The sequence below is a fragment of the Myxocyprinus asiaticus genome, chromosome 18 (assembly GCF_019703515.2).
Source record: "Myxocyprinus asiaticus isolate MX2 ecotype Aquarium Trade chromosome 18, UBuf_Myxa_2, whole genome shotgun sequence".
NCBI classification, from domain to species: Eukaryota; Metazoa; Chordata; class Actinopteri; order Cypriniformes; family Catostomidae; genus Myxocyprinus; species Myxocyprinus asiaticus.
The window spans coordinates 26,358,253-26,386,134 of NC_059361.1; the positions used below are offsets into that span (position 1 = coordinate 26,358,253).

The 27,882-nt window shown below is 36.9% G+C and overlaps 1 protein-coding gene across 5 annotated transcripts; it reads right to left on the reverse strand.

Annotated features, from left to right (window-relative positions):
- Nucleotides 1-77: 77 nt before the first annotated feature.
- LOC127455995 (sodium/potassium/calcium exchanger 1-like) lies at nt 78-27,841 on the reverse strand. 5 transcript variants are annotated; one of them, XM_051724253.1, is made up of 11 exons: nt 27,749-27,841; nt 25,654-26,864; nt 20,908-20,970; nt 17,288-17,350; nt 16,760-16,868; nt 10,105-10,188; nt 9,448-9,536; nt 7,974-8,240; nt 7,658-7,747; nt 3,034-3,200; nt 78-1,681 (listed from the first exon to the last, which is right to left on the reverse strand). In XM_051724253.1, the coding sequence occupies exons 2-11, from the start codon at nt 26,701-26,703 to the stop codon at nt 1,432-1,434; spliced, it is 2,232 nt and encodes a 743-aa protein (XP_051580213.1). In that variant the 5' UTR covers nt 26,704-26,864; nt 27,749-27,841; the 3' UTR covers nt 78-1,431. The 5 variants fall into 5 exon arrangements, with proteins under 5 accessions (XP_051580213.1, XP_051580212.1, XP_051580214.1 ...); XM_051724252.1 differs by having other exon boundaries at nt 9,448-9,539; XM_051724254.1 differs by lacking the exon at nt 20,908-20,970 and having other exon boundaries at nt 9,448-9,539.
- Between the last annotated feature and the right edge of the window lie 41 nt (nt 27,842-27,882).

A 27,882-nucleotide genomic window follows, 5' to 3' on the forward strand; every position in this document is an offset into this window, starting at 1 on the left:
GTTACTGTCAATGGATTGTTTATTTACAAGAGAGTGAGACAACTGCCACAATTGAAATCCCATTTAATTTTGCGCGATACCGACAAGTGAATATTTACAATGAACAACTCTCAGAGACATCAATACAGTGAGCAACAGTCAGCAGGACAATTTTCTCTATTCTGCATTGTTCAAACAGCAACGTGGCATTTGTATGGAAATTCACAACTGTTTATATCAGAATAACACTGATTACATTAGAATAAGTTAAGTATTTTGATTCTACTTTTATGTTGAAAAAAATTGTAAATCATATTTTACATACAGCACAAGAGCTGCATTTAAAACGCTTGCTAATGGAATCATTTCCATATTACAAAAAAAAAAAAAAATTCCATTGCAGAACATGATTAAATTGATTAAATTACATAATTTACAATAAGCTCACAATTTTTCCAAATTTTGTGAATTCTTGCTTACAGTTTGGAAAGAAAAACTCACTCATACTGTAGCTATATCTAAAATCCGCAACATCAAATAATACAATCACAATATTAAATTCATCAAATACAGATTTGGAAACAAATTTTCATCACAGACAAAAATTAAAGGGGCATTTCCTGTTTCCGCCATGTTTCTATGTTGTGGCAATGGCATGTAATCTTTGTGATTCTGTTTGTTGTCAATAAATTTATATTTTGCATGCTTGTTTTAGTATAAACACATATTGAATTAAATAGTTAGTTGGCATCATCTTCTCAGATTTCCACAGATCATTATAGATTTCCATATTCAGTATACTGTGGCCCTGTCCCAAACAGCGTACTTAATGTGAATATGTGGTCTACTGGCTTTTGTTTGCATGTCTGTGATGTCCAGAAGACAGTAGGGTGTCCCATTTGTCATTTTACAGTTCAAAAGGGTGCTCAAGAGTATTTCCCTATGTGGCCTCAATACACCCTCGATATGACCTTTTGCAAAGCCCACACTGGTGCGGACCTCGTAGCAGTTGATTCAGCATTACATCAACAAAATGTGGACTCAGAGAGTACCATTTTGGACAGGGCCTGTGACGTTACAAACTATGAAACATAAATGAGCATTTCATTTTAAAGGGACAGTTCACACGAAAATTCTGTCATCATTTACTCACCCTCATGTTGGGATGTTAGCCCTTCATTGTTTACACTACAAGGGAAATGAATGGTGACAGACTAACATACAGACTAACAAACATTTTTGTGTGGGAAGAAAGAAGAAAGTCATACGTGTTTGGAACAACATGAGGGTGAGCAAATGATGAACGAAAACCTCACTGAGTCCAGGAATGCTTTAAATACATTATACTTTATATGTAAAGTGACAAATAAGAGCATTTTTAATGGTGATGCATGACATGAGAGTCTCCATTCAGTGCTAGCTGAATGTTAAGCTGTATCAAAACTGTTGTGCTCAGATGGACACAGGACATACAATGATCCGATCCTCCAGCATGACACTGAGCACCAGGAACACAAAGTAGAGGATGAACATGGTGAATCCCAACACTTTATTCATCCTCCACTTACAGGCAGCAATGGAGATGATGACAAAGAGAAGCATGATGAAGAGCAGCACAATAGCACAGAAGAGCCCATTACTGCTCACAGTCACAGGGGCCAGCGAATGACTTAGCGAGAACATCAACCAGGGCACTGGCAGCCTGTAAGAGTGATATAAAGTATTTGGATAGTTAAGCCACACTTATGTCAAAGACACAACAGAATTTCAAACCAAACACTCCAATTATTCATAAATAATATTGTATATGTTTACAATCTTATGATAAACAGAAAGTTAAAAAAAAAAAAAAAAAAAGTCCTAAATTTGTTAGTTCTGGCCTCCCAGCAAAAATGCTTATTTTCTTCTGCTAGATGGCAGCAAGTACTATGGAAAATATTTATTTCTCCATCACCTTCCATCAAAAAATGCAGATCCAAAATGTAGGTGGCACTCTAAAACATTTTAGCCCTCACAGATGTGCTTGTCCATAGACATTCAGTGTAATTTTCAGTTCATGCACCACCCCAATTGTTTCATCAAATATCTTGGCCTCTGAGTGGACTAGATCAATCTAGGTGTCATTAAAAAGCTGAGAACTTCCTCTTTGCGATGATATATAACAACATTTTATCAACAACAATTTTATTAACAATAGTCGATAACATATATTTCCGATGATTTGGTTAGCATGCTATTCCTGCTGGACTGCATATTTTGTTCTGAACATCAAAAATATAATATTGGATTATTCACACAAGCAAGCTCACAGACAAGTATTGGCTCATTTTGTAGAAAACTGCCTAAGTTAAGATCAGTTATCAAATTTGTGGCTATTTGAGGCTTACAGCAGCAGTGATCACCACATAAGAGAGACGTTTTTATTTGATGTCTAACAGAAATTATATTTCACTTTGTGATTCTTTTGAAAATCTTTTGAATTGTGGCATTTGGGAAACATAAACGGTATAGTCACATGAGAATCAGAGCTTTCATTTGATGTATGACTTGCCTATTTAAGTGCTATGTGAAAGACTTTTATATTCATATTAATATTTCTACCACATTATCTCTAGGTGGCGCTTATTTGCGACACAGATGTTTTTAGTCCTAATGTTGTTATTTTATGTAGCATAATTGCAAAAGTGATGGTGTTTATGAAAAGTTCAGATTCTAAGCTTTCAAATGATATGCCATATGCCTGACTTATGTAACTGTGGACTTTAAAGTTTTAAGGGTAAACTTAGTTTGCAATATAGCGTCCTCCTTTGGACCCATGGCATAGCTGATAAGATGAACTACACCTGACCTGTGATTACTCTGCTAGGGTTTAAAAGTGAAATTAGCTCTAAGAAAAGTCTATCATTGTTGTGTGCTGATGCCCCTTGGTTTGTTATTTTGTTATCTAGTGCAGTAAAATTCATACATTTTAAGTGTGGCTTATTCAAGATAACTGTGGATGTCATATTTCTGATTGATTATTTTCAAAACACCACTATGTTTTAATCGGCTTACCCCATGGTGATGTCAAATATGTTGCTGCCCACAGAGCTTGAGACAGCCATGTCTCCCAAGCCTTTACGAGCCACAATCACGCTAGTGATAAGATCAGGAATGGATGTTCCTGCAGCCAGAATGGTCAGACCCATAATCTCCTCTGAGATGCCGATGGTCTCACCCACCTAGGAAAGAAAATAATGATGAATAATGTGCACTGTATAGCAGTATATTTACTGAAAAATATCAGCGTATAAGGGAGGAACACAATGAAAGTGGCCCCAAAAAGTATTTGAACAATTATGCCACACTTAGAAATGTACTAATTTAATTGCATTAGATAATAAAAAATCAAACCAAATGGCATCTGAAAAAAATGTATCTTACACCTTTTAGTAGTTCATCACACATTGAACATGTGTAATACAAGTTAAGCTCAGTTGACAGCATTTGTGGCATAATGTTGATTACCACAAAAAAACTATTTCGACTCATCCCTTCTTTTCTGTAAAAAAATCAAAAATACGATTTACAGGGGGCCTGGGTAGCTCAGCGAGTAAAGACGCTGACTATCACACCTGGAGTCACAAGTTCGAATCCAGGGGGTGCTGAGTGACTCCAGTCAGGCTTCCTAAGCAACCAATTGGCCCGGTTGCTAGGGAGGGTAGAGTCACATGGTGTAACCTCCTCGTGGTCGCTATAATGTGGTTTTCGCTCTCGTTGGGGCATGTGGCAAGTTGTACGTGGATCGTGGAGAATAACGTGAAGCCTCCACACATGCTATGTCTCCGCGGTAACGCACTCAACAAGCCGCGTGATAAGATGCGTGGATTGACGGTCTCAGACATGGAGGCAACTGAGATTCCTCCTCCGCCACCCAGATTGAGGCGAGTCACTACGCCACCACGAGGACCTAGAGCGCATCAGGAATTGGGCATTCCAAATTGGGGAGAAAAGGGGAGAAATTAAAATAAAAAATTTACAGTGATGCACTTACAATGGAAGTGAATGGGGCCAATTTTTGGAGGGTTTAAAGCAGGAACTAAAAGCTAAATATTTTTCATTTCGGTTCATTCTGAGCAAAAACTGTATTTTTCCATTCCACTTCAGAAGTTCCGCAAAAATAATGGTTAATAATATTCTTTTTAAAATTACAGTACTGTGCGCTAAGGGGTGGGTGAAATACCAATTGCAGTGTTGCCAGATCTCGCAAGAGAAAAACAAGCCCAAAATAAGCTAAAATAAGCAATTATTTTTTTCCTTTGTGGTGGATTATCGGCAAAGAAATCATAACAAGCTGTTAATTAACAGTTACGTATAACTTTAATTACAAAGCTGCTTCTCAGACAAAACCCGATAGGATCAAATCTGTATTAATGCATTACATCTAACAATCATTTAGTGAAGATTTGGAAACAACTGAGAAAAGTACTTTTTACCTCTAATAATGTTTTCCTTGTATCTGGATTAGTCGTGCATGTATATGTAGTAATTATACATAGCTGTTAAAAAGGTCTTCATTCAGAGAATGCGACATCCACAACAGGCAATTAGGCAACGAAATGTGTCATGCAGCAGTTTCTTTCAGGATCGAAGCACGTTTCATTTTTTCAGGCAACATGAAGTGGTGCAGTTCCAAAAAGTTAACTGTGATAAACCCTTTGGCCTTTAGTTTCATGAAAAAATTATCAGAACAATATTAATCGGTTATAACCGGTTACCAGCATTGTATTTATTTATTTATTTATTTATTGTATTAACATATTTATTGATTCATCTATTAGAAAGGAGCAACAAAACATATATATATACAGAATCAATATTTAACCCTAACTATCCCTAATATTTAACTACTAACTATGTTTTTTAGAATCCTAGCCCACACTCCCTCCTCCAATACCAAGTTTTGATCTGAAGCTGAAGTTCCGTCCCCAAGACTCTGAATTAACAGGGAGTAATACACCGATGTGTCATGAACTTTTCCGAGTATCTGCCGCTTTAGGGGGTAAATTGGACGGTAACTCTTACACTCGCTTGGATCTTTGTCCTTTTTAAGAATTAGACTGATCCGGGCTTGCGTCATGGTTGGCGGAATCTTCATCTTCATCTTTTAATGATTCCATATATACCTCTAAAAAAATGTGGAGCCAGTTCTTCCAGATCTAAAAAATTCAGCAGCAAAACCATCTGGCCCCGGAGCCTTGCCTGTAGGCAAGGCCTTAATGACCTCATCAAGCTCCTCCAAGTTTATTTCAGAATCAAGATAATTTTTTTGCTCAGTCATCAATTTAGGGAGTTCTAATGGTTCCACAAATTTTCTAATATCTTCATCAGTAGGCGAAGATGTGGAACTATAAATATCAAGATAGAATTCTTTAAAAGCATTGTTAATATCAATGGCTGAGGTAAATATTTCACCACCAGCAGATTTCACTGCTGAGGGAATGGTAGAAAAAAACTCTCTCTGTTTTATATATCTAGCCAGAAGCTTCCCTGCTTTGTCCCCTGACTCAGTGTATGACTGTCTTGCCCTGAATAACCAAAACTCCACTTTCCATGACAAAATAGTATTATATCTGTATTTTAATCGGGTCAATTCTCTGAGGCCATCAGATGACATTTGGTGCTTCAGCTCTGCCTCTGCACTTTTAATATTCTCTGCCTAATCCACGAGTTCTCGTGCTTTGGATTTTTTGGTGAATGAGGCATATTGTATTACCTGGCCCCTAAGAACTGCCTTAAGTGCCTCCCAAACCATGCCCACAGAGGATACTGAGGACCAGTTGGTCTCCATATAAACATTGATTTCAGTCTTTAACATTTGTTGGAAATCAGGATTTTGCAAAAGGGATACATTAAAGCACCAGCTATATGATTTATTTTTCTCTGTATGTGGCAAAATCTCTAAACTCACCAGGGCGTGATCTGAGACTAAGATGTTTCCAATTAAGCAGTAGACAACAGATGAAATGAGGGATTTAGATATCAACAACAACAAAAAATCTATTCTAGAATAAATCTTATGAACTGATGAAAAAAATGTATAGTCCCTACCAGATGGTTTCAAAAGTCGCCAGATATCTGCAAGACCAAAAATTGTACACATTCTGTGAAGTGTCAGTGTTGCTCTAGGGGGCTTGCACACTTTTGCCATCAAAAGATTAAAGTCTCCTCCCAATATTATATCATGAGGGGTGCCAGCGGCTTGCAACATCCCTTCAAGATCTATAAAAAAGCACCGATCATCAGCGTTAGGTGTTTAAATATTAGCCAAAATCAACCTTTGTCCCTGAATGTCTGCTAAAACAATAATGACTCTTCCTATTTTATCTTTAATTTGTTTGAGAAATTTGAACTGTAGATGTTTATTTATCAGTATAATGACCCCCCTGCTCTTACTTGAGCCAGCACTAAAAAAAACATGTCCACCCCATATCTTCCCAAATTTTTCAGCTTCCTGCGGGGAGAGATGTGTTTCTTGAAGAAACACTATATCATATTTCTTACGTTTAAGAAAAGTAATAACCTTCCTTCTTTTTATGGGGTGCCCCAACCCATTTACATTCCATGTGGAGAAAGATAACCCACTCATATTAACAACTGACATAATGATATAATAAAAAAAATGTATTATGTATCAAAAGCAAGATTATACAGACCACATTCCCCATTAATGCAACAATCAAACCCCAAACATCCCCCTGAACAAAACAAACAGAAAAAATAAAAACGTGCACATTAACCCCGCGCATGACAGCGCCAACCAGCGTCCATCCCTCCAAACTCAAAAGGTCCATGTACGCATGCAAAAGCCCCCGTGACAACTTTGCCGTCAGATTGCTCAAGTCCGGTGCGTCTGCACAAATTTTGTGAGGCAAAATTACATAACAGAAAATACTTTGTAAAACAGACCCCAGCCAACAGGTAGAATAAACACAAAGAACATGTAGATTCATTCACAGAACTGTCTTGAAGGTGTGTTCCTCCACAAAACAACTTCCAGCTAAATAAAGCTGTTCAGTTTCCTCGGACAGACAGAGAAGTGTTCAGTGAGCCAGCTGTTATGAGTGCTTGCAGATGATGTAATCATCTTACATACAACGTTATGTCATCATGGCAAAGAAGCTGTAAAATTGGATTTTACTTTACACAGAAAAGGTAAGTAAGTGATCTTGTCACACTAAAATCATGTTAACACACATATTGTTTAAGTCTTGTGGCTATATAACTGTAACATTACGAATTGGCCCCATTCACTTCCATTGTAAGTGCCCAGATTTTTTAATAAAAGGAGGGACGAGTTGAAATAATTTTTTGTGGTAATCAACATAATGCCACAAATGCTGCTGATTGAGCTTAACTTGTATTGAACCCGGAATATTCCTTTAACTATAAACATGTTCCACTATCATTTTAAACAGTATATCTGTTGTTCTATAATTATAAACTCAAACTTTTTTTAAATGTTAACTGAAAAAAATTGTGCTTGCGTTATCTTTCTTTAAAATAAATCTACTTGCTTATGTATATTGCTATCTAATGCAAATACATGCAATTTTAATTGTGGCTCAAATGTCAAAAAAACAAAACAAAAACAAAAACAAATACAAAAAAAAAAAAAAACAGAGGTTTCTAAGCTGACCTGATGAGCCCACCACACCATAAGATAGGAAAATATAGCAATCCACACTATAGAGCCAAGGAAGGTGATGGCAAAGAATCTCTTTGATGCCTGTGAAACACAATTTACAATTTATTTAGCTATTATACATCCTCACAAAGCACAAATATTACATGAATAGAGATACATTTGAGTAATTAATTTTTCTTCATTTTTCCTCTTGATCGTTACCTATTTAAAATGTTATTGATATTTTAAAACAATGGCAACTTATCAGAAAGTAAAACATTGCTAATCATGTGATCGTGCATATTGGGATGTTTTGTTTGGTTCTTACAGGATTTCTGACGTCTGGAACTGTCAGCCACAATGGGAACACGATGGGCAGCAGAAACAAATACGTTGCTTGTTTACGTCTGGTGTCTGGCCATTCTAAGGACAGAGGTTCTTCACTATCCCCATCCTCTTCAGCTTCATCTTCATTTTCATCATCATCATCACTGTCCTCATCACTGTCGTCATCACTGCCATCTTCCTCACTGCTGTCTGAGCCGTCTGACCCTCCTGGCTTCTCTGATCCACCTCCTGCTGCAGTGTCTCCCTCCTTAACACAGAGCCAAAAACAGACTTGGGTGAAAAAAGTAATACCTCATGTTGTTCCAAACCTGTATGATTTTGTACTTCTGTGAAACACAAAAGGTGAATTTCTGAAGAATATCCTGAAGAACATCCTGGCCACTTTATTCCATATAATGAAAGTAAATAAGGACTGGGGCTGTCAGCTTCAAAATAAAAAATAAATAAATAAATAAAAAGCACCATTAAAGTATCATAAATATGGTCTATACATCTTGTGCACTATTTCCAAGTCTTCTGAAGACATCACACATTTGTGTGAAGAACGGACCAAAATTTAAGATGTTATTCCTTATAATCATTCCCTCAGCTTATTTTTAAAAAATCCGACAAAGCAAGAAATCTGCGTTTACATGGCATTTGAAATAATCACGTTATTTGCTTTCGACATCAAATCGTGAAAACGCATGCACACAAAAAGCACGCACATTGGATAAGCTGGTAAGAAGGCCGGTTAATAAGTTTACATGCAATGCGAAATCGGTGTAATGGACAAAAATCTACCCGTGTCTATCGATTTATTCGTACTATGTTTATGACCTTACACCGATAAAGGAAAGTCATTAGATGTGTTTACATGACCACACGCATTGTCGAGCATAATCGGTGTAAGTACATGCATGTAAATGTGCTCAGTGAGTTGAACTTGAGAACAGGATCAGTCCAATTTTTGAATAATCATTCAGATCAGTTCTGTGAACCAGATCAATTGATTCATTGAAAGGATCTGACTCAAAAGAATGATTTGTTCACAAATCGGACATCACTATGAACCCTCATGATCATATTCTTTTTGCTGTCAAGATGTACAGTGAAAAATGACATATTTCGGTCTGTTCTAACACAAAACCAACTGGACTGCTTCAGAAGACATGATTAAACTACTGGAGTCTTATGGATTACTTTTATGCTGACTTTATCTCCTTTTTGGAGCTTTTGGAGTTCTGGTCACCATTCACTTGCATTGTATGGACCAACAGAGCTGAAATATTCTTCTAAAAATATTTGTTTGTATTCTGCAGAAGAAAGAAAGTCATACACAGCTTGGATGGCATGAGGGTGAGTAAATGATGAAAGAATTTTAATTTTTGCATGAACTATTCCTTTAAAAGCACTCAAGTGTATCGGAGTGAGTCTATTCTTCTAGACTGTTTGAGACGCAGGAATGGGCCCACCTTTTGTGTCTCAGGTTTTTGATTGGCATCTTCTTCCTTGGCTGCAGCAGCCGTGTCTTTGGAATCCTTGGGTGGCTCTGTCTGATCACCTACTGAGATATTTTTAAATGTAAATCACAAAAAGAAAGCACAAATCCTGAAATACACATTCAGTCACGTTTGCAATCACTTCAGAAATGTAGCAATACTACAAGCTCCTCTCTCAGATATGGAGTGAAGATTTCCTCAATAGGAGTGAGGCACTTCAGATTGAATAATATCACTATATCATTTGGCAGCAATTTCAAACGCTACAGTTGTGGCACAAGATAATCCTCGCTGATTCCAAGCATCTCATATTTAATTCATGAGATAGAGCTTGGTCATTATGTCAGCTAATGTGTAAAGCAGCTCTCAAGTAGAAACAAATGGTGGAAACATGGAATGCGGGATGCTGTGTGTGAAGAGGGCAAAACGGGCCAAACTCCTGGCAGTGTGCCCTCTCTTTGTACCTTTCATCCAGTACACAGCTGGTGCGTTAACGCTCGTGGAAATGCAACATTGATAACCATTTTGAATATGCAACAGAGCTCATCTGTGAAAATAGCACAATGCACTGACCTCTCTACAAAGCTCTGTGCAATTATAATAGAACAGACTAAGATTATAAGATCTCACCTTCACCAGATTTTTCCTTCTTTTTGCTCTCTACTTTCCCCCGGGCCATGTCATTCAAAATCTGAGCCTTGTCTTTAAATTTCACTGCAAACCAGGAAAGGAAGAATATAGCTGTGATATTTTTCTTGAAATGTACTTGACTGACACTGTCAGGGTCAACAATGACAGTAGTACCACACATTAAATAAGCCCTGATTAAACAGGTGTAATACAAAACGATGATGTCATTTCCTCACATTTCACAGGCTACTACGAAGCAAACAAACACATCACAAACACTAAGCCCCTTACCTTTACATTCCAAAGAGCTTCTAGCCTTTGCATCGCCATTAAACACTGACTCTGAGTAAAAGTAGATTCATATACAATAAATGCCATAGTAAGTGTCACAAATCTTCCACGTAAACCTCCCAATATCCTTAAAAACCACTTATATGTGCATTGTTAAATGTTAGAACTTCACACTTCACACGAGTTTTGTAAAGCTTCATAATACATAAAGAAGGCAAAAATGCATTAGGGCAATTCTCGTGAAAACTGTCAAGAAAAATGCCCGGGTCATATTTAACCCCAAAAGTTTTGCATAAAGGCTATTTTAAAAAGACCAGTAATGCATTTTGACATTATTTTTATGACAGTTTAGTATATTTAAAACCCCCTCCCTCAATTATCAGTAGCCTACTGCACTACTGTAATGCAAAATCAATATTGATATAATACAGTATTTACATTAAATATATTTGTAAATATACATTTAATTTAATGATGCTGATTGTAATTTAAAAAACTAAAATCTTTGAGTCCAGACAGAATAAATTTCATTATTCATAATTTTTTATAATTTCATCATTCTACATCACTGTAATAAAAATAAGATTTTTTGGAAACACTTTACAATTAGGTTCTATTTGTTAATTACAGTATATGAGTTACCAAGAACTAACAATGAACGATGCATATACAAAAGTTGGTTAATGTTAATTTCAACATTTACTAGTACATTATTAAAATGAAAAGTTGTATATGTTAACATAAGTTACTGCAATATGAACTAACAATGAACAATAGTATTTTGATAAATCAACATTAACCAAGATTAATAAAAACAATATTGCTCATTGTTAGTTCATGATACCTAATACATTAACTAATTCGTGTTATCGATTTGTCTTGCATTAAAACAATGACAATAGGAATTTTTGCATTACAATAATGAGAACTTGGGGTGAAATAAGCTTAATTATCATGAAAATACACATCACAATGCAATTATTTTTTTTTTTTTTACTATATATGACCCACATATTTTTTTGTGAGATTCCCCCAAATACTGACTAGCAATAAAGTTACAGTGTATCAATACAGTGAACAGTAAGTGAGGTCCTTTCAAACTAGTTGTTAAGTTCTGTGATCAGTTAAACTTTATTAACCCCAATGTAGATCGCCGCAGCATATGAATGAATTGTACAAATAGCTTGAAAGATGTCTAAGTGACCACAGCCTGTAATTGAAGAGGGCCCTATCACAATAACAGGATTGAGCTGCAGGAGCCTGGCTCTGATCCAGCCTTTATGAGCTCAATCAAAAGCTGCTTAATAAGATGGAGCAGCACAGGGCTGGGAGGTTGTGTTGGGACCCTGAGAGCGCAGGTGCTGCACAACCTCCTGAGGACAGACTGAAGGTCATCAGCCACAGCAGACCCTTGACACCCACCCATCAAACCATTGACCCCATAGCGACTTCACCAACAGGGTTTCAGCTTTACACATATGCATGTCGGCCATCAAGGAGACATGCAAGATTTGAAAAATAATAGTATGATATCAATATTACTTCAAAGCACATTCAGCACATTCAGAAAGTATTCAGACCCCTTCATTTTTTTCAAATTTTGTTATGTTGCGGCCTTATGCTAAAACGCTTTTAATTGTTTGTTTGTTTTTTTCACACCAGTCTACACTCCATACCCCATAATGACAAAGCAAAACCAGATTTTTGATAACTTTGCAAATTTATTAAAAAGAAAAAACTGAAATATCACACTGACATAAGTATTCAGACCCTTAACTCAGAACTTAGTTGAAGCACCTTTGGCAGCGATTACAGACCCAAGTCTTTTTGGGTGTGATGCGATAAGCTTTGCACACCTGGATTTGGGGATTTTCTGCCATTCTTCTCTGCAGATCCTCTCAAGCTCTGTTAGGTTGGATGGGGACCATCGGTGGACAGCCATTTTCAGGTCTCTCCAGTGATGTTCGATTGGGTTCAAGTCCGGGCTCTGGCTGGGCCACTCAAGGACATTCACAGAGTTGTCCCTAAGCCACTCTTGTGTTGTCTGTGTGCTTAGTGTCCAGTCTGAAGTCCTGAGCGCTCTGGACCAGGTTTTCATTAAGGATATCTCTGTAAATTGCTGCATTCAGCTTTCCTTCAACCCTGACCAGTCCCCCAGTACCTGCCACTGAAAAACACCCCCACAGCATGATGCTACCACCACCGTGCTTCACTGTTGGGATGGTATTGTGCAGGTGATGAATGGTGCGTGGTTTCCTCCAGACATGATGCTTGGAATTGAGGCCAAACAGTTCAATCTTCATTTCATCTGACCAGAGAATCTAGTTTCTCACAGTCTGAGAGTCCTTTAGGTGCTTTTTTGCATGTCTTACACTGATGATAGGCTTCCATCTGGCAACTCTGCCATAAAGCCCAGATTGGTGGAGTGTTGCAGTGATGGTTGTCCTTCTGCAAGTTTCTCCCATCTCCACACGTGATCTCTTGAGCTCAACCAGAGTGGCCATCAGGTTCTTGGTCACCTCTCTTACCAAGGCCCTTCTCCCCCGATTGCTCAGTTTGGCCAGGCGGCCAGCTCTAGGAAGAGTCCTGGTTGTTCCAAACTTCTTCCATTTAAGAATTATGGAGGCCACTGTGCTCTTGGGAACCTTCAATGAAGCTGAAAGTTTTTTGTAACCTTCCCCAGATCTGTGCCTCGACACAATCCTGTCTCTGAGCTCTGTAGGTAGTTCCTTTGATCTCGTGGCTTGGTTTTGCTCTGACATGCATTTTCAGCTGTGAGACCGGTGTGTGCCTTTCCAAATCATGTCCAGTTAATTGAATTTGCCACAGCTGGACTCCAATTAAAGTGTAGAAACATCACAAAGATGATCCAGAGAAATGGGATGCACCTGAGCTAAATTTCAAGTGTCATAGCAAAGGGTCTGAATACTTATGTCAGTGTGATAGGAGTTTTGTCTTTTTAATAAATTTGCAAAGTTATCAAAAATCAGTTTTTTGCTTTGCCATTATGTGGTATGGAAAGTAGATTGATGAGAAAAAATATTTAAAGCATTTTAGCATAAGGCTGCAACATCACAAAATGTGAGAAAAAAAAATTAAGGGGTCTGAATACTTTCTGAATGCACTGTATATGAGATATACATTGGGGTCCAAAAGTCTGAGATTACCACATTGAAAATCTAGGAATCAAAATCCTTTTTTATTGTAAACCTGGAAATAAACAACACTTAAAACAAAGAAATACTATGACGTAAAACAATACAAAATATAAGATTTTGCACACTTTTGCATCTCTAGGTCACTAATTAAATAAGCAGATTTGTGACATTGACCATGTTAAGTACTTAGTACAAAAGGTTAGATTTCCTTGCTTCCATGGAAGAACACAAGATGTTCTTCGAAACATTCTCGGATCATTTTTGGGTAACATGGATCGACTTAAGGAGTCCATGCCAGCTCAAGTGCATGCTGTCATTAAACCGAAAGGGGGACATACCAAAGTAGAATTTCTGAAATTCATGTTGTTTTTTATTCAACTTTTTACTCAAATTGTTATGCTGATAATATAATGTTTAATTTTTAAAAAATTAAAAAATTGGTCTTACTCAAAATAATTAATTTTTCCTGCTTGTTCAATTTACTTAATTAAAATGAACTAAAGCAACACAATTCTAGAACATTTTGTCACAGCTTGATTTCATTGAGTTCTATCCATTTAATTAAAAAAAATGGAAGTTTACTTAATCCATTTGAGTTAGGACTATATGAATAATTTTTGTGGTGTAAATGTAGCATTTATCAAACTGGGCAGGGGATTTCCATTTCCCAGCATGCTTTGCATGGAACGTGATAGGGAGAGTAAATGTTAAAATTAAGTGTTATTTTATGTGTTTTTGTGCAAGATGAAAATTAAGGGGGAGACTTGTCAGTGTTTAATGTTTTATGTTGAGAGTCAGAAGAGTTTCTGTTATGTTGGTGTTTTTGGGGTTACTGTTATGGTGAAGAATGGAGCTTGAGCAAACAATGAGGACAGGTAGGCACTGCACATTAAATTATTTGCTTGCTTTCTTGAGCAAATGCTGTATTAATCACAGCATAGTTATTTAATTGCACTCTGTAGTGCTTCTAACCAGCATGTTTTTAGCATACTAACTAATAATTGGCGATACCACTTATTTTCTTTTTGATCTGATACCAATAATTTCAAGTCCAATATCGTTGATACCAATACCGATACTTTTATTACATTTTTTGGGATAAAATGGGTAATTTATAATATTATTTTTAGTTATAATTCAAGTAGTTTTTTTTTTTACATTTGTGAGCTTAAACAGAAAATTATTAGACGTCTGTTTTGTTTACCCTTGCAAAAACTAACCATGTTTTCACAACAATAACTATAGTTTAACCATGGTATTTAGTTAAACCATAGTTACCACACAATTAACCATACTTACTACTACAATATCACTGTAGTAAAACCATGGTGTCAGGCAAAAAACCCCAAACATGGTGGGTTACTATAATATTACTTTAATAAATTATTTTTTAAATTACATTTTAACAACAATAACACAAACTTGTTATAAGAAATGTCTTTAGATATGTTGTTATTTTAATGTGAATTTACTCCAGAAGCTGTTTCTTTGATTTTCTATCATTATCTCTACAAGGCACTGATCTCTCTTGTTTGAACGAGTCTTGTGACAGCGCAAGCGCTTGTCTGCTTGTATCTTTCAGCATTTATGCATGTTAAGATGAGCGGAAGAAGAAATAGTTCCCATCCTGCACAAGTATTTGCCAATATAGCCTAATCCTTTTTATTACACGTTGAAGCTTATGATTATTGTTTATGTTCATGGGAACCAAATGATAATATCCCTAGTTTAAAAAACATAAATGTTAGAATCAATATTTTTGTGTGAGGATCGATATTTTTGATACAACATCGGTATCAGAACTATCGATACTTTAGGATCGATCCGCCCAACCCTAATGCTAACATCCATTTTTACAAGCTAGTACATAAAGAAATAAAAAAAGAGATTTGAGTTACATTGACACACTTAATTTTGTTGGGTTTACCCAGTTCAGCTAGGTTCTCTCTAAACAAAGTGTTTGTGTTGAGATTACATAGTAATTTTAAGTTAAGAAATACAATTTTAAACATGTGGAACCACTGTCCACGACTGAATCAAGTTCAACAAAAGAGCTATTTTTTGAGTGCAGACTTTTGGATCACACAATATATTTAGGATGATTTTTAGCTCACAGTAAGAGATGATATTTTTCATTACACATTTGTTGTTATGCTAATATAATAGTGTTTCTACATACTAGTTCATCTCTGTCATTTCACACACAATTTCACTGAAATCCCATGTGGAATGAGAAAAAACGAATGTATGTTTAAATGGCGACAAACATGTTGATGTGACATGACAAAATATCATAGAGCCATTGCTGTAAGCCCATCCCTCTCTCACCACTATGAATTACTCTCCACTCCACAGACTGAGAAAGAGCTATTTATCTTCTTAGTTTCAATCTGGACTTAGTGCTGTCATCATATGGAACATGCTTTGCTAATCCATTTGTACTGGGAGAAGGACAAACTACACTTCTGAACTTCATGCAACACTTGTCTGAGGGAATAAACTACATCTTTATACAATTTGTTTATTAACTTATTATCAGTATCTGATCACAAAAAAAGGTGCTGGCAACAGTCTGTAAAAGGTATAACCATAAAAATCAGAAACTGTAGAATCTGAAGCCATAAAGAATGTGCAACTTCAATATCTATTTCTGGAGATGTGACAATTTTAAGCCCCCCTCTTATGTCCCTATCATTTCAATACCAAGAACAATGTATAAATAGTTTCATAAAAAAAATAATTTGTGAGACTAATCTGCTCATACAATATGCATCCACAAAAACATCTTAATTCATCCAAAAATAAAAAAAAATCTGTCATCATTTATTCACCCTCATGTTGTTCCAAACCCCTATGACTTTCACTGTTTCATGGAACACAAAAGGAGATGTTAGGCAGAATGTTAGCCTCAGTCACCATTTACCTTTATTGTATGGAAAAAGATGCAATTAATGTAAATAGTGACTGAGCCTAACCTTCTGCCTAACATCTCCTTTTGTTTTCAACTAAAGAAAGAAAGTAATCCGGGATTTTAACAACATTAGAGTGATTCAATAATGACAGAATTTATATTTTTGGGTTAACTATCCTTTAAACCACCAAAATTGTAACATGGTAACATCATGCAGAGGAAATCTAGAACGCTTCATGCTATGTTTGCTTAATGATTTCTAATTATGCAGACACAGACACTGAAGTGCTCTTACCCTCTCCAAGAGGATCCAGTGTGTGAATCATCAGCTGAAAGATGGTGTTTCTCATGGTGCTGTTGTGTAGAGAAGCAGAACTGCCCCCGCGCTGCAAAGTGGGCTTCAGCTACACAAGAGGGAAAAATGCTCATGCTAAATGATCATGTGAAGAAAATTTACATTTGCACCAGCAAATTATATTTGCCAGTAGTAGAATATAAATATAAATATTATACATATTGTTAAATATCATGTTAATAATTAATAATCTCATATTCATATAACAGAAAAAAATTGTCAAATGTTTTCAGGGCTATCATATGTGTATCTGATGAGTCTTTATGGTCTTTTAAAGGTGATGTGTATAATTTTTTTAAGCTAAAATACTCCTGTCCCAGCATAATATGCAGAGATAACTTAATGGACAAGTATGTAATTTCTACATTAGATGATTTCCCTGAAATGTGTAAAAACTGTGGCTCTGTAGTGCTATTAAAACTTTGTTCTGTTTGTTTGAGAAGCTTTTAATTTAATGGTTTATTTTACCTTTAATCGATTGTTGTCTTCTGGTTTAGGTGGCCTGTTGTCTTCACCTGAGGTCCCATTGTCCTGTGTGCAAAAACAATTTGAAACATTACAGAGTCACCGATCTGACCTTTGATTATCTTGAAGCCTTTTCTGCCTGACTTTCACCTCTTCTTTTACTGTTAAATGTAAGATTAAATGTGACTAGAATGCAGCAAAGTTGATAAAACACACTGTACATTCATGTCCTCATAGAATGAAATGGGACCATTATGAGTGAAACTCGTAAACTGGTGGTATAAACCATGCATGTGTAAACGGTCCTGCTCGACCCGCTCCGGTCAGTTGCTAAAGCGCCAGGGGAATGAGATTTACACATACTGCACAGTTATCACGTACCATACCCTGGCAGAAATTGTGAAATTTTGGCATTAATTTTGAAAATATGACTGATCTTTTATTTAAGTATAGTGATCATATAAAGCCATTTATTATCACATAGTTGTTTGGCTCCTTTTTAAATCTTAATGATAACAGAAATCACCCAAATGGCCCTGATCAAAAGTTTACATACCCTTGAATGTTTGGTCTTGTTACAGACACACAAGGTGACACACACAGGTTTAAATGGCAATTAAAGGTTAATTTCGCACACATGTGGCTTTTTAATTTGCAATTAGTGTCTGTGTATAAATAGTCAATGAGTTTGTTAGCTCTCACGTGGATGCACTGAGCAGGCTAGATACTGAGCCATGGGGAGCAGAAAAGAACTGTCAAAAGACCTGCATAACAAGGTAATGGAACTTTATAAAGATGGAAAAGGATATAAAAAGATATCCAAAGCCTTGAAAATGCCAGTCAGTACTGTTCAATCACTTATTAAGAAGTGGAAAATTCGGGGATCTCTTGATACCAAGCCAAGGTCAGGTAGACCAAGAAAGATTTCAGCCACAACTGCCAGAAGAATTGTTCGGGATACAAAGAAAAACCCACAGGTAACCTCAGGAGAAATACAGGCTTCTCTGGAAAAAGACGGTGTGGTTGTTTCAAGGAGCACAATACAACGATACTTGAACAAAAATGAGCTGCATGGTCGAGTTGCCAGAAAGAAGCCAATGCCACAAAAATCCCGGTTACAATATGCCCAACAACACCTTGACACGCCTCACAGCTTCTGGCACACTGTAATATGGAGTGACGAGACCAAAATAGAGCTTTATGGTCACAACCATAAGCACTATGTTTGGAGAGGGGTCAACAAGGCCTATAGTGGAGGGGGGGGGGTGAGCTCTAAAGGCATTTGGAATCTTGTAAAAATTGATGGCAAGATGAATGCAGCATGTTATCAGAAAATACTGGCAGACAATTTGCATTCTTCTGCACGAAAGCTGCGCATGGGTCCCTCTTGGACTTTCCAGCACGACAATGACCCTAAGCACAAGGCCAAGTTGACCCTGCAGTGGTTACAGCAGAAAAAGGTGAAGGTTCTGGAGTGGCCATCACAGTCTCCTGACCTTAATATCATCGAGCCACTCTGGGGAGATCTCAAACGTGCGGTTCATGCAAGACGACCAAAGACTTTGCATGACCTGGAGGCATTTTGCCAAGACGAATGGGCAGCTATACCACCTGCAAGAATTTGGGGCCTCATAGACAACTATTACAAAAGACTGCACGCTGTCATTGATGCTAAATGGGGCAATACACAGTATTAAGAACTAAGGGTATGCAGACTTTTGAACAGGGGTCATTTCATTTTTTTCTTTGTTGCCATGTTTTGTTTTATGATTGTGCCATTCTGTTATAACCTACAGTTGAATATGAATCCCATATGAAATAAAAGAAATGTGTTTTGCCTGCTCACTCACGTTTCCTTTAAAAATGGTACATATATTACCAATTCTCCAAGGGTATGCACATTTTTGAACACAACTGTATGTTGTTTCATTGCAAATAGTTGTTTCGTGTGATGTCACCATTAGGGTGATCCGTTTCCCTTTTGGTCAAGGTGGACCCTGTTAACTGTTATCTCAGGTCTTGTGCATGAGCAACTGAAGTACAGGTGTCTATGAATTTCTGTGGAGGATCAATATTTAAGTCCTTTTTTTATGATCAATCCCCACTTTCACATTCTCTTTCACATTCTTCTTCTTTTGTTTTTGGCAATTCGCATACTTCATGCATATTGCGACCTACTGGGTAAGGAGGAGAATTTATAGTTAAAAAAAAAAGACTTAAATATTGATTTGTTTCTCACCCACACCTATCATATCACTTCTGAATATATGGATTTATCCACTAGAGGATCATGGATTACTTTTATGATGCCTTTATATGCTATTTGGAGCTTCAAACTTTTGGTACCCTTTCACTTGTATTTTGAGGACCTACAGAGCTGGAATATATTTGTGTTCAGAAGAAAAAAAGAAAGTCATACAAATCTGTCTATGAATTTCAGTGGAGGAATACGTTTATTTAATAACTGACACAGAATAAGTTATAATCTTCATTATTTAATCTGTGTTATTGTATGACCTACATTTGAGTCCATTCAATTAAAACTATTAAGTTCAAACAACAACATTTAAATGGCAAATCTGAGTTAAAGGTATAGTTCATCCCAAAATTAAAATTCTCTCATCATTTACTCACCTTCATGCCATCCCAGATGTGTATGACTTTATTTCTTCTGCAGAACACAAATGAAGATTTTTAGAAGAACATCTCAGCTCTGTTTGTCCTTAAAATGCAAATGAATGGGTAACAAAATTTTTAAGGTCCAAAAAGCATATAAAGGAAGCATAAAAGTAATCCAAAGGACTCCAGTGGTATACATGTCTTCAGTAGCGATATTAGTGAGTGTGTGAAACAGATCAATATTTAAATCCTTTTTTATGTTCAATCCCCACTTTCCCTTTCACATCCTTCTTTTATTTTTGTCAGTTTGCATGCTTTCTGCATATCGCCACCTACTGAGCAGGGAGGATAATTTAAAGTAAAAATTGATTTATATCTCACACACACCTATTATATCACTTTTGAAGATATAGATTTAACCACTGAGTCTTACGGATTACTTTTACGCTGCCTTTATATGCTTTTTGAACCTTCAAAGTTCTGGTCACCATACGCATTGTATGGACCTTCAGAGCCGAGATATTTTTAAAAAAATCTTAATTTGTGTTCAGCAGAAAAAGAAAGTCATGCGCATCTGGGATGGCATGAGGGTAAGTAAATAATGAGAGAATTTTAATTTTGTCTGTTTCATCCCTTTAAATCTACTTGCATCTAGTTATCTTAACTTAAATAAATAAGTTCATTCTATATGAACACCAAGTTAAGTGAACTTAATTACTCAAGTTCTGGAGACGCCATTACTCAATTAAATTAAGGGAATGAGTTCATTTATTAGGGTTTTCAATGTACCATAATCTGTATGGATACTGTAAATATAAGAAATCAGGGTGCCTTATTGCAAGTGCTGATCTTTCTAAAAATATAAAGGGATAACTTCATGGACATGTATGCCATTTCTACATTAGACTGGTTTCCCTAAAAATGTGTAAAACTTCGGCTCTGTAGTGCTATTAAAACTTTGTTCTGTTTGTTTGAGAAGCCTTTAATTTAATGGTTTATTTTACCTTTAATTGATTCTTGTCTTCTGGTTTAGGTGACCTGTTGTCTTCACCTGAGTTCCCATTGTCCTGTGTGCAACAACAATTTGAAACATTACAGAGTCACCGATTTGACCTTTGATTTTCTTGAAGCCTTTTCTGCCTGACTTTCACCTCTTCTTTTACTGTTAAAGGTGAGATTAAATGTGACTAGAATGCAGCAAAGTTGATAAAACACACTGTACATTCATGTCCTCATAGAATGAAATGGGACCATTATGAGTGAAACTTGTAAACTAGTGGTGTAAACCATGCACGTGTAAACGGTCCTGCTCGACCCGCTCCGTCAGTTGCTAAAGCGCCTCTTGAGGCCAGGGGAACGAGATTTACACATACTGCACAGCTATCAAGTACAAGCTGGCTCCCATTACACTCACCCCCCCAAACCTTGCTCCCATCCGGGTCATGGCACCACTATAACCGGTCCTACTCGACCTGCTCCGAGCGGGATTCGAACCGGTGTCGACTGGCATGGGGGGCGGGCTCGCTTACAAGGAGGCTAAAAGCTACAGCCTGTAGTGTCAGTCGCTAGTGCGTCTCTCGAGGCCAGGGGAATGAGGTTTACACATATTGCACAGCTATCACATACCAGCTGGCTCCCATTACACATGTACACAATATATGCTTATAGACCATCATACTACACTGTAAACACTAATATTGTCATTACTGGAAAAATCAAGTTGTCTTAATTAAACATTAATTGAAATATCAAGTTTTGTGCTCATAACTCAAATATCTAAGTTCCATGAATTTTTTTCTCAAAAATCCATAGACTTATGATTTTAAGTGTTAATAACTATGGGGAATACCCACAATGCCTTGCGCTTGAATCATTTAATTATGTTTCCTTGGTCAAATGGACATTCATATAGCTGTTATCAAGAATTCATAGACGTGGGGTCCTGGATATCTCAGCGAGTATTGACGTTGACTACCACCCCTGGAGTCGTGAGTTCGAGTCCAGGGCATGCTGAGTGACTCCAGCCAGGTCTCTTAAGCAAACAAATTGGCCCGGTTGCTAGGGAGGGTAGAGTCACATGGGGTAACCTCCTCATAGTCACGATTAGTGGTTCTCGCTCTCAACAGGGTGCGTGGTAAGTTGTGTGTGGATCGTGGAGTGTAGCATGAGCCTCCACATGCTGGGAGTCTCCACTGTGTCATGCACAACGAGCCACGTGATAAGATGCGTGGATTGACGGTCTCAGAAGCGGAGGCAACTGAGACATGTCCTCCACCACCCGGATTGAGGTGAGTAACTGTGCCACCACGAAGACCTACTAAGTAGTGGGAATTGGGCATTCCAAATTAGGGAGAAAATTAGATAAGAAAGAAAAAAAGAAAGAAAGAAAGAAAGAAAGAATTCATAGACATTTTAGCTCTTTTGTAGTATTATTTATGTTGTTTCGTTGCAAATAGTTGTTTCGTGTGATGGTGATCCATTTCCCTTTTAGTCAAGGTGGACCCTGTTAACTGTTATCTTAGGTCTTCTTGTGCATGAGCAACTGAAGTACAGGTGTCTATGAATTTCTATGCAGGATCAATATTTAAGTCCTTTTTTATGATAAATCCCCACTTTCACATTCTCTTTCACATCCTTCTTCTTTTGTTTTTGGCAATTCGCATACTTCATGCATATTGCGACCTACTGGGTAAGGAGGAGAATTTATAGTAAAAAATAAATAAATAAAAATACCTAAATATTGATTTGTTTCTCACACACACCTATCATATCACTTCTGAATATATGGATTTATCCACTAGAGGATCATGGATTACTTTTATGATGCCTTTATATGCTATTTGGAGCTTCAAACTTTTGGTACCCTTTCACTTGTGTTTTGAGGACCTACAGAGCTGGAATATATTTGTGTTCAGAAGAAAAAAAGAAAGTCATACAAATCTGTCTATGAATTTCAGTGGAGGAATACGTTTATTTAATAACTGACACAGAATAAGTTATAATCTTCATTATTTAATCTGTGTTATTGTATGACCTACATTTGAGTCCATTCAATTAAAACTATTAAGTTCAAACAACAACATTTAAATGGCAAATCTGAGTTAAAGGTATAGTTCATCCCAAAATTAAAATTCTCTCATCATTTACTCACCTTCATACCATCCCAGATGTGTATGACTTTATTTCTTCTGCAGAACGCAAATGAAGATTTTTAGAAGAACATCTCAGCTCTGTTTGTCCTTAAAATGCAAATGAATGGGTAACAAAATTTTTAAGGTCCAAAAAGCATATAAAGGAAGCATTAAAGTAATCCAAAGGACTCCAGTGGTATACATGTCTTCAGTAGCGATATTAGTGAGTGTGTGAAACAGATCAATATTTAAATCCTTTTTTATGTTCAATCCCCACTTTCCCTTTCACATCCTTCTTTTATTTTTGTCAATTCGCATACTTTCTGCATATCGCCACCTACTGAGCAGGGAGGATAATTTAAAATAAAAATGTATTTATATCTCACACATACCTATTATATCACTTTTGAAGATATAGATTTAACCACTGAGTCTTATGGATTACTTTTACACTGCCTTTATGTGCTTTTTGGACCTTCAAAGTTCTGGCCATCATACGCATATTTTTTAAACAAATCTTAATTTGTGTTCATCAGAAAAAGAAAGTCATGCACATCTGGGATGGCATGAGGGTAAGTAAATAATAAGACAATTTTAATTTGTCTGTTTCATCCCTTTAAATCTACTTGCATCTAGTTATCTTAAATAGCTAAGTTCATTCTATATGAACAAGTTAAGTGAACTGAATTACTCAAGTTTTGGAGACGCCATTACTCAATTAAATTAAGGGAATGAGTTAATTTATTAGGGTTTTCCATGTACCATAATCTGCATAGATACTGTAAATATAAGAAATCAGGGTGCCTTAAGGAACACGTCACCAAATATAAACTAATTTTCAACAAATCTTCCTATTTTCCTGACATGAAGTAAAAGTCCCAACAGAGAGTTTGCTACAAAAAAATGACAAATTGGATAACTACGCACTTTTCAAAAGGATGCAGCCAATAAGCAATCTTCATGGTCTGTAGTAGGTTCATATGATTTCTATGTTATTCGGAATCAGAACCCATGCAGTGGAGTAACATCACATCTTGACATACGGATAAAATATTTGCAGCAAATCCATATAGAAATTTGTGCACTGAATTCTTCATAATTTTCCAAAATTACAGTAGACTTATTTATTCAAAATGGATGAAAGACTATAATGTAAGAAGTTGTGGCATTTTCATACATGAATCACATACTATATTCTCTGTTTCTATTGTTAGGGCTGCACTTTTAATCATCTGTGATAGATTCAATCCAGTGGGTTTAGTTTGACTGAGATATAGGTTCTCTGGGTCTAGTAAGCCTTCTTACACAATATAAGCTCCAATCACACTTATCAGATTTAAACACTCTATATGTTGCACAGTTTGTACATCACAGTACACCCTCAAAGAATTAAGAGAGCATCTTTGGTTAAGAGTTCCTAAAAGACATCATCTTACAAGCCCACAAGAAAAAAGAGGCTATAACAGAGACCACGTGCCAACGATACAAATTGGAAGGGAATTTCATTTCTCAAGGTTTTTACTAATTCATCATTAAAAAGTGTGTTTTGCAGTCTGTGGATGCACAACATTCCATTGATGTTTATGTTTAGTGTGGCCTCTGTCAATGAAGTATATCTATCTATATCAATCAGTCTATCTATATGTCTGTTTATCTATATGTCTGTCTGTCTGTCTATCTATCTGTTAGTTACAAGGTGAGATTGTTACAGTAATCTCTAGTTGCACATTACATATTATTATTATTATTAATTATATCATGTGCACTTGGTGTATGGTGTAACCGTTTCATTGGATGAGAAGCGTTTACAACAATCCACAGGCTCTGTTTTTCAATGCAGCTTAAAGCCTTTAAGCGTGAAGATGTTATGGCAGATAACTGCAAGTGCTGATCTCTCTAAACCTCCCTCTCACCACAGCATCTAAGTTGAGGGACATGAAGAAAAGAACTTATGAAAATGACCACACAATTTTAATGATGGCATAGTGTCACTACTACAGATGGGGATGTAAAATGTAAGCCACACGCACCTGCTCCAATACCTTGTCTATTACAGGACAACTCATTACCAATGTCTGGCCCCAGCAGACACAAGAGATCCTTTTTATTTCTGTGTATCAAAGGAAAATGCAAACACATGTGTATCTGCTCGATGAATAAACATAAGTGACTCACATTCACCCGAGTGGGATGCTATTATAGCTCTGTTATCACATCTATGAGCAGATATTATAGCAGAATAATTGCTGCTCCACACTATATGGTTTACCACAGCAGACATCATCAAAATCTATAAAATATAATCCAAACCAAGACGAGTTCACCGATCAGATCAAGTTTCATGTTCTGGGCTTGCATATCTGTGTTGCTGTGTTCATGTATTGTTTTTGTGTTCCTGTAGCTAAATTGGTAGAGCATGGCATTAAAAATGCCAAGGTTGTGGGTTGGATTCCTAGGGAATACATGTGCTTATAAAATGTACAGCCTGAAAAAACTGTGAGTCTCTTTGGACAAAAGTGTCTGGTAAACCAAATGTAAATTAAAAAATATCTATCTACAGTGAATTTATATGACAAGTTCACTGAGTTATACATTAAAGTCAAAAGAAATGGGGCGTACCTTCTCAGGTTCTTCCACAGCGATGACTTTGACGATGCTCTTATGTTTCCTGAGTTGAGTCTTAAAGGCTTTTTCAATCTGAACGTTGAATTTCATGAAGACCACATAGAGAGCATAACCACCCACCAGCATCATACTTTCCCACCACATAATGGTGTTGTCCAAGAAGAATATGATGAGCATTATGAGATCAAGGATGTAGAAGGAAACATCTCGAAAGAGAGGCCACCAGGTGAGGTGAAGCATCTCCCGAGAGAACAGAGCACACATTCCAATCACAAACAGGATATTAAAGACAGCTGAGCCAACAATGGTTCCAATGCCCACATTGCTATGGGAGATGAAGACACCAATCAAGGAAGTAAATAGTTCAGGAGCAGAGCCTCCAGCAGCCATGAAAGTCGCCCCAGCCACATCATCCGAGATCTCCAATTTGTCTGTGATAACCCCCAATGTAGGGACAAAGAACTCATCACAGACAATGGCCAAAGAAACAAACATGTATACCATTCCAAAAATGTGAAGAGAAACCCAGCCTTTGCGTCTGTCCTCAATGGAGAAGATGTCCTCCGGATATTCGCCCTTCATGTAAGGTGCCTCTCCGGGTCTGGAGGTTGTAGTGTTGGGCACAAGAGTCGTAGTATCAGTTGCTGGAGTGGGAACTGGGGTGGGTTTTGGAAGGTCTGGATCCACATAGATGCAATGGATGATTGTCCTATTTGTGGTTGTTGAAGGTGGATCTGTTGTTGTAGGTATGGTTGTAGGGGCTGCAGTTGTAGCTGTTTCAAACAGCTGAACCCCATCTGTGTGGTTGGAGTGCTTTGTCTCAACAGCAGTGGTCAAATTAGTTGTAACCTCTGTCACAGCCAACAGTCCTGTTTCCATAATATTTCCAGAGCCATCATCATGGTCCTCTGATATCTGTGGCTCTGGCCAGGGTTCTGGTAGTCTGGCTCTAATAGTCAGCTGATATAAAGAACAAAGGAAAACCCCAGAGAGAAGAAATATAATCCGGCTCAGATGAAGTCTCTTTCTCCGAGTCAGGAACATTTTTCAACAACGTTTCCTAAAGGGCACCAAATTGCTATTTGGGCAATAACACCCAGAGCGTCCAAAATTTTCCCCCAGAATATGCCGGGGAATGCAGGACTCTCTCACAGAGTGTTTCATCTCATTTTCTCTGTGGTGCAGGTTTTCTTTCACAGAACGTACTGTAGGAAAAAAATAAATAATTATATATATATATATATATATATATATATATATATATATATATATATATATATATATATATATATATATATATATATATATGTAAAATTGAATGCAAAAATTTTATAGATAACACTGAATATTGGATCAACAGATTACAATATCCATAAGACTCCTCAAAGTTGTTCCAATACTTGGTCTTCATCATACGAAGATATTTCACTGGACAGTAATATTATATTGTAAATGAACTACTCCATCATTCTGATCACTTTGAACCAGAAACACATTTTAAATTGCACTATAGTAAGAAGGAAAGTCAACACGTTCTAATGATATAATTATTATGTTTCTACTCCAAACGTTGTTGAGATATAATCATTTAAATGCTTTCTTTTTTACTTTAGTGCATTAAACTCAAAATGTGTTTCTGGGTCAAAGCGAATCAAAATTATGGAGCAGGTCACATATAATAGCATTTCATACAAATCTGAACTTTTTTTTTTTTTAAATCATATTGACAATACATGCACAAATGTAGTCATTCAACTTCTCAGTGAATATATCTGATGAAGAAAAACATAGCTTGCACATTTCTGTCTAAAAAAACAGAATGGACATTAGCCTACACATCTGTGATATTTCTATGCTTACCATAAACTAACCTTCCCAGAACGTTCTTAGAAACCAATAATCGTTGGTTGTAAATACAAGTAACACCAACACCAAGTGTGACCAACTCTTTGGTAGCATTGCTTTATCGTTACTGGGCTATAAAAATCACAATGTAATGATGTGAACCATATTTCCTAAGAAATGTAGCCTACAGAATTTATTCTGTCCTCAGATGCCAACTAATGTTTAATAAATTGAGGAAACCTACCGGTTGAGAGGTGCTGCGTGCGGCGGTGCGGTCTCACTGACAGCTGGGCTGCAGGGAAAGGCACGGCTGCTGTGAGCGCTGTTCAGGTCAATCAGGACGCACCGCAGGACAGCTCTTCAGCGTGGATCAGCACA